The sequence below is a fragment of the Taudactylus pleione genome, unplaced genomic scaffold, assembly GCF_031769625.1.
Source record: "Taudactylus pleione unplaced genomic scaffold, aTauple2 ptg001529l, whole genome shotgun sequence".
Lineage (NCBI taxonomy): Eukaryota > Metazoa > Chordata > Amphibia > Anura > Myobatrachidae > Taudactylus > Taudactylus pleione.
This window is the reverse complement of record NW_028285926.1, coordinates 16,967-33,341: the sequence shown is the minus strand read 5'-3', so window position 1 is coordinate 33,341 and position 16,375 is coordinate 16,967. Positions and strand designations below refer to the sequence as shown.

General features: G+C 49.9%; 1 protein-coding gene across 1 annotated transcript in view; it reads right to left on the bottom strand.

The window, feature by feature from the left end:
• LOC148442423 (outer kinetochore KNL1 complex subunit KNL1-like) overlaps positions 1-15,832 on the bottom strand; it is a 119,106-nt gene extending 103,274 nt beyond the window's left edge. The window contains 6 exon segments of the mRNA XM_088463960.1: positions 483-535; positions 623-648; positions 2,080-2,110; positions 14,613-14,665; positions 15,615-15,676; positions 15,815-15,832. Coding sequence (XP_088320086.1) covers positions 483-535; positions 623-648; positions 2,080-2,110; positions 14,613-14,665; positions 15,615-15,676; positions 15,815-15,832 — 243 coding nt within the window.
• Between the last annotated feature and the right edge of the window lie 543 nt (positions 15,833-16,375).

The following is a 16,375-nucleotide window of genomic DNA, read 5'->3' as shown; positions in this document are numbered from 1 at the left end:
TTAATAATCGCAGCAGTACCGCGATTATTAATACATAGGCCTCATAGTCCAAGTTATTGCTATTAAAAACTATTGGGGGGAAACTATGTGGACCAGTCCCCACCCACAGTGAAATAGATCATATGGAAGACATGGAAATATACACAAATCCAAACGGTTTTAAACCATATCTAGTCAAAGGGCCAAATGTAATAGGATGAAACGTGTGAGTTTAGCAGTAAGCTCTCACAATGGCCAAGTATTATTTTCAAAAAGGGAAAATCTGGATGAGAGTTTAAAATAGTAAGTTTTTTTTAATCCAAAAATATGAGAGTTTGCATGTTCTCGGACTCTATTACAATGGCAGAGGTTAAAGAGAGCTTACTGCTAAACTTTCACATTTTCTAAACGCTCACCCCATCACATTTAGCCCTAAGTGTTTACTGTGGGAGTAGAATAATATAACTGCATAGGTTAGAATGTAAAACAAAATACTCTGATACCGCTGCTTCGTGCACTGGAGCTTCAATAGGTCCATGAAGCAATGTGTTGATTCCTAAAATCAGGGAGAAGATGTATCAGGAGTTAACAAACCAGATGCTACTCAGAAGTAATCTAGGAATACTTGTGTGTAAAATCTTACCAGTGATTTGGCAGGTTCTATTTTTGCTGTGAATAAAGAACAAACAATAAATGTGAAATATAATTACAAATTAAGATTGTAGGTAAAAGTTGGAGAAACTGAAAACAAAGGTCAACATTTTTAAAATAGATAACACATGGAAAAAGTTTCAGATTAAAGGTTTATTTCTATGGTGTCGGTATGATTTAGAGCCAGACCTCTGGTCTGCGGTTCAAATCCCGACAGCGGCAGCCCGACAAGCTTGAAAATCCCGATCATCCCCAGGTAAGTATTCACTAACCTATTCTACCTCCTAACCCTCCCTTAGGGGTGCCTAACCTTAACCTTCCCCCCCCCCCACGTGCCTAACCCTAATCCCCCCTTCCCAGCCACTTAAACTTAAGTCCCCCAAGGGGGTGCCTAACCCTAAATCCCCCCAAGAGGGTGCCTAACCCTTCCTCCCCCTAGCCTAACCCTAAAATCCCCCCGGGAGCCCTAACCCTCTCCCCTCCCTATTGCACCACTTCATTCAGATGGTTTAATCTAAAATAGAAAAAGCTTTGCCGAAACACAGCAAAATAGCCTTTGCTGCTATGTTTAAATCACAGAAAGTGATGCAACTGCATTTGTCTCCTTTTATTAGCATCATGATTAAGGCTAGACAAATACAAACTTTACACACCCAAATACGCTATGGATTTGGTCATTATTGCTTTTTAAATTTGAGATGTGATTTAGCAAACACAATTCTTAATAAATCTGTGTTTTGTATGCGTGTCAATGTTAATGGACAGAGGTTTGATCCAATGGTGCATTGTCTCGATTTGGTGAGTTTTGTATTTGCCCTTCGTAAATCCCCGATTTGCAAAATCGCACCAAAAAAAAAAAAAAAAAAAAAAAAAAAACACGAAAATGATTAAAACTCAATTCTTAGTAAATATACCCCAATTCAGAAGTTAGTCAGAATATTAAAATTGTTCATTTTTGTGCTGCACGCTTCAAAAAACTTCATGCCCCAAGGCTTAAATTTGGTATTCAGTGTACTGATCTACTTCTGATGCTCAGTATTTGCTTATAGCGCTGTTGTGCTCAGTTTTAGCACATCTTCAACAATGATCTGTGCATGCAAAGGAGAGAGCCTATACAAAAGGATATAATGCAGGTGATTTCACCAATATGGTAAACAATTATGCCTGCCACAGATGTGGAAAGAAATCTGGCAATTTGTATTTTTTTTTATTAATTTGGGTAGCTATTTCCACAATATGGTTCAATTATTTTCCCTTAATGATAAATTAAAATGTTCCATCAATCTTTAAAAAGAATAGAAAAAAAAAAAAGGAGGAAAATAGGCCTGGCACCTTATATTGTCACTAAATTAATTGATGGCTTATTATAGATCTTTTAATTTTCCAACATATATTTTAGAAGTCATGAAGCAAAGCACATTAGCCAGTTGTTTATCTAATCATACTTACTCATTATTGCATGCATCACTTGTGTCAGGATCTGTTAAAGAACACAAATAAAGGCTACATATTTAACCTTAAAAAAATAAAAATAATATGAGATATGGTAAGCACTTACCTTTGTTATCTCCATTTCTACGAAGTCCATAGGGTTCCAAAGGATACCTTGGGGGTATAGGTGATGACGTCAGGCATCGGGCACCATAGAGTTAAGTTTTCAGCCTCCCAGGAGGCACCAGGGTCCCCCTCCTATACCCCGGCCCCGAGCCAAGGCACCTCAGTTACGTACCAAGCCATAGGCCGGAGGAGGAGAAGGAAGAGAGTGAAAAAAGATCTGGACACACAAGAATCACATTCTCACCAGAGGGAGACGGAAAAAAAAAACGGTGACCAGAGTAAAGCCCATCTGCAGCACAGGTGCGACAGGGCGGGAGTCCTGTGGAACCCTATGGACTTCGTAGAAATAGAGATAACAAGGGCAAGTTCTTACCATATCTCATTTTCTACATCAGGGTCCATAGGGTATCCACAGGATACCTTGGGGATGTCCCAAAGCAGTATCCTTTAAGGGTGGGGACGCTCCTGTGCTGAAAGGAGAATCCGCCGCCCGAAGGAAGCATCCTGAGAGGCAAAGGTGTCAAAAAGCGTAATACCTCACAAAGGTATGGACAGAGGACCACGTGGCAGCCTTGCAGATCTGGAATACATAGGCACCACGTCGAGCTGCCCACGAAGGACCCACAGATCTAGTGGAATGAGCCCTAACAGAGGATGGAACAGGAAGGCCTTCATGAAAATAAGCTTCTGAAATTGCCATACGAATCCAACCTGCCAAAGTTTGCTTTGAAGCAGGCCAACCCTTTTCACAGAAGCCATAGAGGACAAACAAGGCGTCCGACTTCCTAAACGAAGAAGTCGGGTCAACAAATCCTTAAGGCCTGCACAACGTCCAAAGTGGCCTCACCCACTGAAAGATCAGGTGAGTTAAAAGCCAGCACAACGATTTCCTCGTTGATGTGGAAACTTGAAACAACTTTGGGAAGGAATCCAGGACGAGTGCGCAGCACCGCCCTGTTCCTATGAAAAATCAGAAAAGGGGGTCTTACAGGAGAGAGCCCCTAAGTCAGAAACACGTCTGGCCAAAGCAATGGCCAGAAGGAATATTGTTTTAGCGGTCAGCCATTTAAGGTCCACTGAGCCCAGTGGTTCAAACGGCGGTCCCTGGAGAGCTCTCAGGACTACAGCTAAATCCCAAGGCGCCACCGGTGGAACAAAAGGTGGCTGAATGCGAAGAACACCTTGCATAAAGGTGCGCACATCAGGGAGCGCATCAATCTTACGATGGAACCAGACTGATATGGCAGACACCTGCACCTTCAGAGAAGCAAGGCGAAGCCCATGGTCTAGCCCCGCCTGTAGGAAAGCCAACACTATAGACAGACGGAACTCCCAAGGGGCATAACCTCTCGGTCGACACCACTGGAAGAACGTATGCCACACACGATGGTATATACTTGCAGAGGATGGCTTCCGAGCTCTTAGCATGGTTTGCACTACAGAGCTGGAAAACCCCCTGGACCTTAACATGGCCGTCTCAACAGCCACGCCGTCAAAGACAGCCGAGCCAGGTCCGGGTGAAGACAAGGACCCTGTGATAGCAGGTCCGGTCGCAGCGGCAACCGCAGAGGAATGTCCACGGACAGAGTCTGGAGGTCTGAGAACCAGTGCCGCCTGGGCCACTCTGGCGCTATCAACAGGAGTGTACCCCCTTCCTGTTTGAATTTCCAGATTACCCGCGGAAGAAGGGAAAACGGAGGAAAGAGATAGGCAAACTGGAACGTCCACTTGACGGACAGAGCATCCACCAGAGACGCCTTTTCGTCTCTTGTTCGAGACCCGTACACCGGCAACTTGTTGTTGTGCCGTGACGCCATGAGGTCTATCTCTGGAAGATCCCACCTGTCCACCAGAAGTTGAAAGACGTACTGGTGCAGAGACCATTCTCCCGGATGTATGTCCTGGCGACTGAGGAAATCCGCTTCCCAGTTGAGGACTCCCGGGATGAACACTGCTGATCTAGCCGGGAGATTGCGCTCCGCCCAGACCAGGATGCGGGACACCTCTACGAGTGCCGCCTGACTTCAGGTTCCTCCTTGTCGATATATGTAGGCCACGGTGGTGGCGTTGTCCGACTGGACCTGCACGGGGTGACCTTGGAGAACCCGATGAGCCTGCTGGAGAGCATTGAAAACCGCGCAGAGTTCCAAGATGTTTATTGGAAGCTCCTTTTCTGCCTGAGTCCACCTGCCCTGGAACAAGTGTGGACCCGTGACAGCTCCCCAGCCCCGAAGACTGGCGTCAGTTAACAGGACTGTGTTCGCCACCCAAAATGGGCGACCCTGGTTGAGGTGGGTCGTCTGCAACCACCAGGCTAGAGAAGGCGAACTTTCGGAGTGAGCACCATCGTCTGGGACTTTAGACTCTGAGGCAGTCCAGTCCATTTGGACAGGATCAATTGCTGCAGAGGTCTGGAGTGAAACTGGGCATATTCCACCATGTCGAATACTGACACCATGGAGCCCAGCAACCTCATCGCCGAGTGCACAGACACTCGGCGACTCTGTAGACAACAGCGCACCCTCAACTGCAAGGCAGAGATCTTTTCCCCCGTCACAAAGATCCGCTGCTGTCTGGAGTCCAACAAGGCTCCGAGGTGTCCTCTGAGACGGGATCAGGGTGGACTTTTGCCTGTTTATCAACCACCCGTGACGTTGCAGTACTGCAATCGTCAGGTCCAAATGGCCTAGAAGGAGCTCTGGAGATCCTGCCACCAACAGAAGGTCGTCCAGATACGGCAACATGCGGACTCCCTGCAGCCGCAGGTAAGCCGCCATGACCTTGGTGAATACTCGTGGTACTGTCACCAGGCCAAAAGGTAACGTCCAGAACTGAAAGTGATCGTTGCGGATTGCAAACCTGAGGAACTGCTGATGGCACAAAAGAATAGGGACATGCAGGTAAGCATCCTGTATGTCCAATGACACCATCCCCAGGTTCCAGCGCTAGAATGATGGACCGTAGGGTCTCCATCCGAAACAGCGGCACCCGCAAGGACTTGTTGAGGGCCTTGAGGTTGAGTATCGGACGGTATGACCCATTGGGTTTCTGCACCAAAAATAGATTGGAATAGAAACCCTGGCCCCTCTGGGAGAATGGAACAGGCATTTAACTCCAGCCTGGAGCATAGTGTGCAAAACCTTCCGCAGTTCCAAGGCTTTGTTCCAGTCTAAGGGAAGGCCTGTGGTGAAGAACCGGGATGGGGGCCTGTGCCAAAAGGAGAGGGCATACACGTGAGAAACCACCTCATGAACCCAATTGTCTGTCGTGGTTATCGACCAACACTGGGCGAACTGCAGCAGGCGGCCTCCCACTTTGGGATCCCCCAAAGGGAGGCCCGGATCGTCAGGCCGCAGGTTTGTCATCTGACTTAGGGGCCGGACGTCTGGTACTCCAGGCCTGTTTCCTGGGCTTGGCCGATCTCTTGGGTCCAGCCTGTCGGGGAGAAGACTGTGCTTTAGGCCTACCCTGGGCCCTGTAAGGCCGAAAGGACGACGTGCCAGAACTGGAAGGGACCGCAGCAGACGGGAGACATGCAGATTTGGCTGCCGCCAGCGTGGCTACAATTTTGTCCAGATCCGGACCAAATAGGACTTCTCAATTAAAAGGCAAAGCTCCTAAGCCCTTTAAGGAATCAGCGTCCGCCTTCCAAGATCGCAACCATAAGGTGCGACGAGCAGCAACAGCTGCCGAAGAAATCCTAGATGTGAGGATACTGATATCCAAGGCCACTTCATTGATGTAAGTGGCCGAAGCCCGGAGATTGCCTACCAACTCGGCCTGTTCAGCCGAACAGTCGGCATCCAAAGACACCTCCAAACTATCAGCCCAGCGCTCCATAGCTCTGGCTACCCAACATACGGCCATAGCCGGTCTGGATGCCGCCCCCCACAAGGGAATAAATGGACTTTAGGCAGATCTCCACCTTGCGGTCCGTAGCATCCTTCAAGGAGGACATGGAGGGCATGGGCAAGGTGGCACTTCGGACTAGGCGTATCACATGAGAATCCACTTGTGGAGGGGATTCCCACTTAGAAAAATAATTGTCCGCAAACGGATAAGCCACGGCTAAGCGCCTCTGAGGCCGATACAGTTTACCAGGGTGTTTCCACGCCTCCTCTAAATGGTCTACTAACTGACCCGAAAGAGGAAACACTGTGGCATCACCCTTAATATCCTTAAAAAGGCATATTTGGACTTTGACACCCGAGGATCGTCAGCCTCATTAACTAAAGCCGTGCAGACTGCCCGAATAAGGCCAGGAATATAAACCTTGGACTTAGCGTCCGACTCTATAGTACAGAGAGGTTCTTGGTCAGATAGATCCAGAATCTCCCCATCATCGGACGTCACGTCGTCATCCTCATAAGGAATTACGTGGCCGCAGCACAGACTCCCCTTGTAAAACATCCGACAAATGCTGTACTGAAGATGTCAGAGAATTAACCCACGCAGGCTCCTGTGAAACCTGGGGAGGGGAAATAGGGAGACTGTGGGGTACCATCAGTTGTCTCGGGAACCCCTGCATGGGTGACGACACCACTGACTGCTGGGACAATCCCTTCTGGGAAAACGCAGGTGGCGGAGCTAACTGGCCCACTAGGGTTGTAAGCACCTTAGCGAAACAAGCCCAGGGAGGTTCCTGTACCGGAGCAGTGACAGCAATTGGCACTGCCAATAAATAACACTGCCGACTGCCCCTCCGCGTTAGCCTCCCCCTCCGCTATTGGTACATTGCACTTAGAGTGAATTTCCTCTACAGCTTATGTGTACTCAGACATGATGCAAGTATGTGACCCCTCTCAATGATACTCGTTAGTATAGTGGGAGAACCACCCTGCAATCACCGCACCGCAAGGGCTTTCGCAGAGGAAGAGCAGGGACAGTAAAATGGCTGACAGTAGAAAGTGAAAGTACAGGCAGCAGACGCTAGCAGAAGTCGCATACAATGCAGAAGAAATCAATCCCTGCACTATTAGCGCTGTTCTTCAACTACACAGACAGAGTGGTAGGACACAGCACTGCATACACAGACCTGTAGTCAATGGAGGAGAGGTATGCCGGGGGACCCAGACCGCGATGCCACTGATCAGCAGCTCCAGCAGCGTTCACCATACAAAGATGGCCACCAAGGAGCAGAGAGGAGGCCGGCCTGGGGGAGGAGCGCTGCCACAGGACCAATCGGCTGCGCCGAGAGGGCTGTGTGCAGCAGGGGAGGCACCGGCTGTGTACAGGGAAGTCGCGCTCCTCTGGCATGCAATTAACCCCTGGGACGCGCCAGCGCTTGCCGCTCAGCTGCGGCAGGCTGTCCCAGGGGGATAGTGGAAGCGCAGGTTAGTTACCTGGCTCCACGCTGCAGCCAGTCCCCAGGGAGCCCCCTGTCAGGGGACTATGGACCATGTGCTCAGCAGGGACCCACCGCAGGACCCCCGCTGCTTACCTGCTCCCCTAGAATCCGGCCATGGTCCGAAACATCTGGGGTCACCGCTAGCCGTGACCCCCAGATGCTTACCAGCATCCCCGGATCAGTACCCGGGTCCATCCTCCCCTATACCCCGCTCCCGAGCCACAGGCACCTCAGTTGGTAAGCAGCCCAGGCCGGAGGAGGAGACTAAACAGAGAAGGAAGACTGGAACATACAAGAAAACCATACTCTCAGAAATGGGAGACGGAAAACCTGTGACCAGCAACACAGCCCATTCGAAGCCAGGTGCGTCAGGGCGGGCGCCCTATGGACCCTATGGACTTTGTAGAAACAGAGATAACAAAGGTAAGTTCTTACCATATCTCTTGTTTTCTACTTCAGGGTCCATAGGGGGTCCAAAGGGTTGACCTTGGGGATGTCCCAAAGCAGTTCTACTAAGGGCGGGGACGCTCCTGTGCAGAAAGGAGAATCCTGCGCCCAAAAGGATGCATCCTGAGAGGCAAAGGTGTCAAATGCATAAAATCTCAAGAACGTCTGAATGGAAGACCAAGTGGCCGCCTTGCACAGCTGAACAGCGGAGGCACCACATCTAGCAGCCCAAGAAGGACCCACAGACCGAGTGGAATGAGCCTTAACAGAGGCTGGAACAGGTAAACCTTCCTGTACATAAGCCTCCCTAATAATAGAACAAAGCCAACGGGCTAAGGTTTGTTTGTTGGCAGGCCAACCCCTCTTATGAAAACCAAAGAGGACAAACAACGAACCGGACCTTCTAACTTAAGCAGTCCGATCAACAAATTCTTAGAGCACGGACAACGTCCAAAAAAGCCTCACCAGCTGTAAGATCAGGAGACTGAAAAGCTGGCACCACAAGTTCCTGATTGATGTGGAACTTAGAAACAACTTTAGGCAAAAACTCAGGACGAGTGCGAAGTACTGCTCTGTCCTGGTGAAAAATTAAGAAGGGGGGACTACAGGAAAGTGCCCCCAACTCGGATACCCTCCTGGCAGAAGTAATTGCCAGGAGAAACAGTCTTAAGTGTTAACCACTTGAGATTAACCGACTCAAGAGGTTCAAAGGGAGGTCCCTGCAGGACCCGAAGAACCACCGCCAAGTCCCATGGAGCCACAGGAGGCACAAAGGGAGGTTGAATTCTAAGAACACCTTGGAAAAAAAAGTGTGATCATCAGGCAGGGTAGCGATCAGTCGTTGGAACCATACAGACAGAGCCGACACGTGAACCTTCAGGGAAGCAAGACGTAAGCCCAGGTCAAGACCTGAGACTGTAGAAATGCCAAAATCCTAGAAACCCTGAACACCTGAGGATCAAAGTTTCTGGACTCACACCACTAAAAGTAAGTGTGCCACACCCTGTGGTAAATCCGTGCAGAGGCAGGCTTACGCACCCTCAGCATGGTACCGATGACAGAGGTAGAAAAACCCCGGGACATTCAGACAGCTGTCTCAAGAGCCACACCGTCAAAGACAGCCGACCCAGATCCGGGTAAAGGCAGGGCCCCAGAGAAAGCAGGTCCCGACGCTGAGGCAGAAGGACAGCATCTACGGACAAGCTCCTGAGATCGGAGTACCAAGGACGTCTGGGCCACGCTGGAGCCACCAGCAGAAACGTGCCCCCGTCCTGTTTGATTTTTCTGAGTACCCGAGGTAGCAGGGAGATCGGAGGGAACAGGTACGCTAGGTGAAATGTCCATTTCACCGACAGCGCATCCACCAGGCTTGCGCCTGCGTCCCTTGTCCTTGAGCAGTATACGGGTAACTTGTAATTGTGACGAGAGGCCATCAGGTCCAACTCCGGCAGTCCCCATCTGTTCACGAGAAGTTGAAACACCTCAGGGTGGAGCGACCATTCCCCGGGATGCACGTCGTGACGGCTGAGGAAGTCTGCCTCCCAATTGAGGACTCCCGGGATGAAGACTGCCGAGATCGCTGGAAGGTGGTGCTCCACCCAATCCAGGATCTGAGACACCTCTGACATCGCAGCTCGGCTGCGAGTTCCTCCCTGGTGATTGATGTACGCCACCGTGGTGGCGTTGTCGGATTGCACTTGCACTGCCCTTCCGTGAAGAGCGGTGCCTGACGACAGCAGAGCTCTGTACACGGCCCGCAGCTCCAGCACGTTTATGGGAAGAACTGCTTCCTCCGCAGACCAAGGCCCTGAAGAGACAACGAGCCGGTCACTGCCCCCCAACCCCGGAGACTGGCATCTGTTGTGAGCAGAACCCAGTCCGGGATCCAAAAGGGGCGACCCTCGATGAGATGAGCTGGCTGAAGCCACCAAGCTAGAGAGTGGCGCACATCCGAAGACAAGACCAGTGTCTGGGATCAGATCCGGTGAGGTAACCCGTTCCACTCCTGGAATGGAACTGGGCAAATTCCACCATGTCGAACGCCGACACCATGGACCCTAGGACTCTCATGGCCGAGTGTACCGACACCCTGGCCCTGCTCAGGCAACTGTGTATCCGAAGTTGTAGGGAAGACACCTTTTCCGGAGTCAGGAAAATCCTTTGCTGACGTGAATCCAGAAGGGCTCCCAAATGAACCATCTGTTGTGATGGGATCAGAGATGACTTCTTCCAATTTATCAACCACCCGTGTGCCTGAAGACAAGCAATGGTCAGGTGGAGATGTCGAAGTACCACCTCCGGGGAGCTCTCCAGCAAAAGAAGATCGTCCAGATACGGCAGCAGCCGTATGCCCTGGTCCCGAAAGTGGGCGGCCATAATTGCCATCACCTTGGTGAACACCCTTGGAGCCATGGAAAGGCCAAAAGGCAACGCCCGAAACTGGTAGCGATGCTGCAGGATAGCAAACCTCAGATACCTCTGGTGTGCCGGTGCTATGGGCACATGAAGATAGGCGTCCTGGATATCCAGGGAGACCATGTAGTCCCCGGGTTCCATCGCCAGAATGATGGAACGTAACGTTTCCATCCTGAACCTGGGAACCCTGAGGTATTTGTTCAGAGACTTCAAATTCAGGATAGGGCGATGAGAACCATTGGGCTTCTGTACCAGAAAGAGTAGAAAAGTACCGTCCCGCGTTGAGACTGCGGAACGGGAACAATGACCCCTGCTTGTAGCAAGGATTGTACAGCTACCTGCATTTGGGAAGCTTTGGTCTTGTCCAGAGAACGACTCTTGCAAAAAAACTGGCGGGGCGGCCGGACCCGAAAAGACAGGGCATACCCCTGAGAGACTACTTCTCGAACCCAGGCATCCGTGGTGGTATGGTGCCAACACTGGGCGAATTGGAGAAGTCGGGCTCCCACTCTGAGGTCCCCCAGAGGGAGGCCTGCCCCATCAGGCCGCCGGTTTATCTTCCTGCTTGGAAGAAGGGCGCCGAGTACTCAAGGCTTGCTTCTTGGGTTTAGGGGCGGACTTAGCCGCCGACTGTCTCGGGAAGGACTGACCTTTTGCCTTACCCTGAACCCGAAAGGAACGAAAAGCCGAGCTCCGGACCTTGGCAGGCGTTGCCGCTGAAGGGAGAAAAGCTGACTTGGATTTAGCCAGGGTATCCACTATTTTGTGGAAGTCCGGACCAAATAGTAATTCCCCATTGAAAGGTAAGGCCTCCAGGCCCTTCTTTGAATCGGAGTCCGCTCGCCAGGACCTAAGCCATAAGGATCGGTGGGCAGACACTGCTGCAGCCGGTACTCGAGAAGTCAGCAGACTAGCATCCAAAGAAGCTTCACCAATGTAGGAAACAGCATCCCTCATCTGTCCCAACAACGCCCTCTGGACATCCGGAACGTCGTCCGGAAAGGTATCCTCCAATGCGTTGGCCCATCCCTCAATGGCCTTGGCCACCCAGGAGATGGCCCGACCGTCCATGGCCACTGCCCCTGAGAGGGAGTAAATGGACTTTAAGCAAGTCTCAACTTTCCGGTCCGTGGGATCCTTCAGTGAGGATATAGACGGTAATGGCAAAGTAGCGCTCCGAGTTAAACGGGTGACGTGAGAATCCACCGCCGGTGGAGTTTCCCACTTTTTTTACAATGTGCCTCAGGAAAGGGGTAATTAGAAGCCAACCGCTTCTGAGGTAGAAATCTTACTGGGCGCCTGCCAAGCCACCGCCATATGATCCGTCAACTGATCAGACAGGGGAAACACCGCAGAAGCCACCTTAGTTTTTTTTAAGACTAGGATACTTCGACTTGACTTAGGAGCTGGTGCCTCATCCTCTATTAGGAGAATGGCTCGCACCGCCCTAACCAGTGCTCGCACATTAATGGACGACTTGGTATCCATTTCCTGTACCGATGTGTCCGAGTCAGTGACATCAGGAACCTCCCCATCATCTGAGGACCCCTCCGAGTCCGATACATGAGCCGCCTGCGCCATTAATGTGCGTTTTGACGCCCTAGAAGGCATGTCAGTCTGCAACAGACTGAAAAGCTGAAGACACGGCCGCCAAATTTTGTACGGAACTGGAGAGCACATCCACCCAGGGTGGAGGAGCCGCCATAGGGGCCTGGAAGGGCACCACAGACTGCTGCGTCACAGGGGAAGCCTGTAGATACATAGGCAACCCTGCATAAGGGATCAACAGCCTGAGACCCAGGAGGGGGGGGGGGGGGGGTTCGCAATAATTGCGGGACACCCGGGGAATGGGTGACGGCCGGGTGAGGCAACGTCCTAGCAGGAACCGCAGTCGGTCCGCAATAGACACCAGCACCTGAGAAAACATCGCCCATGGTGGTTCCTGCGTCATAGGAGGTTTTGAGGGGCCAAGAACCACCTGGCACCGTTTACACAGGCCATCCTGTGACAAATCCTCCCTATCCACTCCTGCAGAACAGCGTCCGCAGGAGACCAACACCGGAGCCACGGAGTGCTTAATCTCCTTGTCCGACATGACAAAATATATTACAGAAATAAATATATCTGGCAACAGAGTCGAATCAAGCGCACTCACAAGTGTGCTGAACAGCCCACAATATGGTACTGTGTAGCACACAACTGTATGTGACAGACCTCACAAATACGTGATTTATATAGGTGAGGTCTGTAGAAACGCCCCTCCCCCACACACCTGTAGGGCTTGTAGGAGAAGTAAAGGGATAGGTATAAGCTGACAGTAAGTAGAAATAAGCACAGACAGGCAGCACTCGCAAGAGTCACATACCATGCAGAGAAATTATACTCACTGCACCTTTTCCACCACAATCAACCTCCCAGATTCAGTGTCTGGGAGGGCTATAGCGCTGTGTACACTGTCCTTGATCGGGGGGAGAGGTACACAGGGGGACCGATCCGCATGCTCCCTGAGAGATCTGCGCTGCCACAGAGAAAAGGGCCCCCAGAGACCTCAGAGGATGAGTGGCCGAGTAATCTGCAGCTCAGCCAGACTACATGCTGAAAGGTGCGCTGAGCTGAGGGGAGGAGCCGCTAAACAGGGAAGGCTTCCTCCCCTGGCTAGCTATTAACCCCAGGGCTGCCGGCTTCCCGCGTTAAATCCCTGGTGGTCTAGTGGTCTCACGGGGTATACCTCCGCGGAGAGGGAGCCCGCCGCCACTGCTAGCAGCCCCCGGTCTGTCCCCTAGAACCGGGGGCAAAGGACTGTATTATAGTAAAACCCGAGAGCCGCCGCTAATCAGCGACTCGCGGCTTACCTTCTCCCCGGCAGCAGTCCAGGGAGGTCCCCAGAGTCCGGCTAGTACGACTCTGGCGTCGCGGCGCCAGCGGGGAGTAAGAGCGGCAGCGTGGGTGTCTGCACAGACAGCCCTTCGCTGCCACTCTGAAGAGGCCAGTAAAAATAAAAAAATGAAAGGCTCTTAGAAAAAATTAAAAAGCTTTGGGGGGGCACAAACTCAAACTGAGGTGCCTGTGGCTCGGGGGCGGGGTATAGGGGAGGATGGACCCGGGTGCATCCTGGGAGCAGCTAGAGCTTTAGCTGCGTGGTGCCCGTGGATCCAGATATACCCCCAAGGTCAACCCTGTGGACCCCCTATAGACCCTGAAGTAGAAACTGACTCTTTAACACACACACACACACACACACACCTAATGTTAGACAGCTGCACACTTTTTGCCCATGCTGAGCTAGTGCCCATGTGTAGCATGTGAAAGAACTATGTTGCACAAAAAATGAACATCCATAATAAATATGTAAGAGGATAATATTAGTAATGTATTTTAGATAATAGGGAGAACAAGAGTCACTGACCTGTGTAGCCATGCTATAAGACTAAGTATTATAGAGACTAAGGGGGGTATCCAATTAGCCACAACATTGTTCAGGCGCTAATGGATAGCTGCCATCTGCAAAACACTGGGATTTTTCTACGATTATCCCCTTTTCGGCGATGTGTTTTTCACCCTATCCTATTTTGTTCTAAATAATAGGATAGGTCTCCCGAATACAATAAGCTTGTGGGCCTATGTGTTTTCGCCATTTAGGTGGTGAAAAAACAGCACTTATGGATTTTTTTTTTTTTTGGGACAAATCAGGTGCCGAAATATATTCACTATAAGTGCCAAAGTCGGACGGCACCTCAGGGTTAATAGAATAACCCCACCGCAATCAATTAGTAGCGCTGCTAATTGGATACCCCCCCTTAAAATTTTATCCACCAAGATGTATAATGCAGTACACATCATTCGGTAGAAAAACACACAACACAAATAGTAAACAACTTGTGGCTCTCCAGGGATTTTAGAGCAACATGCCATGACAATTGGAAACTAGGTATGCTGCGTTGCACATTCCCTTCCTACATTTATATTTTCAATTGGTGAACTATGCAGTTAAATAGACTAAGAGCACAGATGGAGATAATTCCATCAGAGCTCCAGGAGCCATTTAGCCAGTTAAACAGCATTCCTTTATAACAGACCACAGAAGGTATACAAGACCTGAAGAATTGCTAGAATGTGCTCCTTGTATAGATTCAAAAGGTATACCACAGTTCACCCGTTCCACAATATGCCAAAGAAACATTTGAGTATTCCACTCGACACCAAGTGCAATGCTTACCGGCATTCTTAGCATCAGCCGCTGCAGTTGCTGGTGGCTCTTGGGTGAAAACTCTGTTGAGGACAGAATATTTAAATAAGCATGGATTTCTCATTGCTAAGAATTGCGTATCTCCAAATGTCCCTAGAGAAAATACACAAGTCTAAAACAATTTTATACAGGAAAGTCACCAACTAGAATACAAAAACAAACTACTTCTCTGGCTTCAGAAGTTATTTTATGTTAAATAATTTGATTTTCACTTTTCCCCTAAAATGAACAGTTTATAAAGAATGGATATGAAATCCCGGCTGTTGGGATTCCGCAGGTCAAAATACCAACAGCGGCATCCCAATTGCCAGAATCCAGACACCCATAAGAACGGTATGTCTCCCCCTAACCCCTACCTCCCCGGTGCCTAACCCTAACCTGCCCCCTAGTGCCCAAGCCTAACCTCCCTCTCCCCGCACCCTAAACCCAACACCCCCTCACCGGTGCCTAAACATAACCACCCCACTAGTGACTAAACTTAACCTCCCCACACCCTAATCATAACCCTCCCTCTAGTGCCTATCCCTAACCTCGCTACCCAACCCTAACATCCCGATACTTGCCTTCGAGATGCCAGGGTACTGCCGGGATTTCGGCACCGGTATTCAGACAGACAGTCTCCATCCCACATGCCGGGATGCCAACTACATCCAGTTTATAAAGTCTACATTTACAACATACTGTAGTGACCTCATCTCTGGATTGGCCCACATCCAGAAATATGCACAACAACACAGATGATATGATCATCAAGCATTTTCTCTGCCTAAAGTCCCCAAAAAAACCTACACCACATAAGAAAAAGCAAATGCATAAAAATCACATTTTGGAGAAATGTGCCCAGGTTTAAATATTGACAATACATGTGAGGTGGCGAAGCCCCAAAGTAGTTGCTGGCCTACAGATACATTCAACGGCATATGCAAAATATTCAAGAAGCTTTAAAAAAACAAAAACACAACTTTACATTACCTTATGGTCTCATCAAAGCTTACTCGTCGAGAACGTTTCCTCCTCTTTTCAAGAGTAGAATCCTGTAAATATCAATGATGTTAGCAGCCGATAAAAAAGAATGGAAACTATGCTGTAGGCAACATTCCCACCATGTGCGCCCTCATTTCTCTTTAAAGTCATGGATAATTCCTTGTTGCATTGTAAAGAGGATCTCTTACCTCTGAGAGGATCCTCATTAAGTGCAGTCTTTTCAAATCCCTTATCAGAAATAATACTTTCCCTAATTCCCACTAGCGTGATAAAATTGAAAGTGTGTGCAGTATGGAAATAACATGTAGACTGCAGATGTGCAGCAGAGGGAGACAATGAGAGTTATGGTAAGAACTTACCTTTGTTAACTCGCTTTCTTCGAAGTCCATAGGTTCCACAGGGAGACCTTGGGGTGTAGGTGATGGAACTGAATCCAGGCACCATGCAGTTAAAGCTTTCAGCTGCCAGGACGCACTGGGTCCACTCTCCCTATACCCCGCCCCCGAGCCACCTTAGGTTCGTAACAAGCCAAAGGCCGGAGGAGGATAAGAGAGAAGGAAGACTGGTACACTCAAGAATCACATACGCACAAAGAAGGAGACGGAAAACCAGTGGCCAGCAACATAGCCCAAATGAAGCCAAGTGCGTCAGGGCGGGTGCCCTGTGGACTGCAAAGAAAAATTTAACAAAAAGGTAAGTTCTTACCATAACTAATTTTCTTCTTCAGGGTCCATAGGCTCCACAGGGAG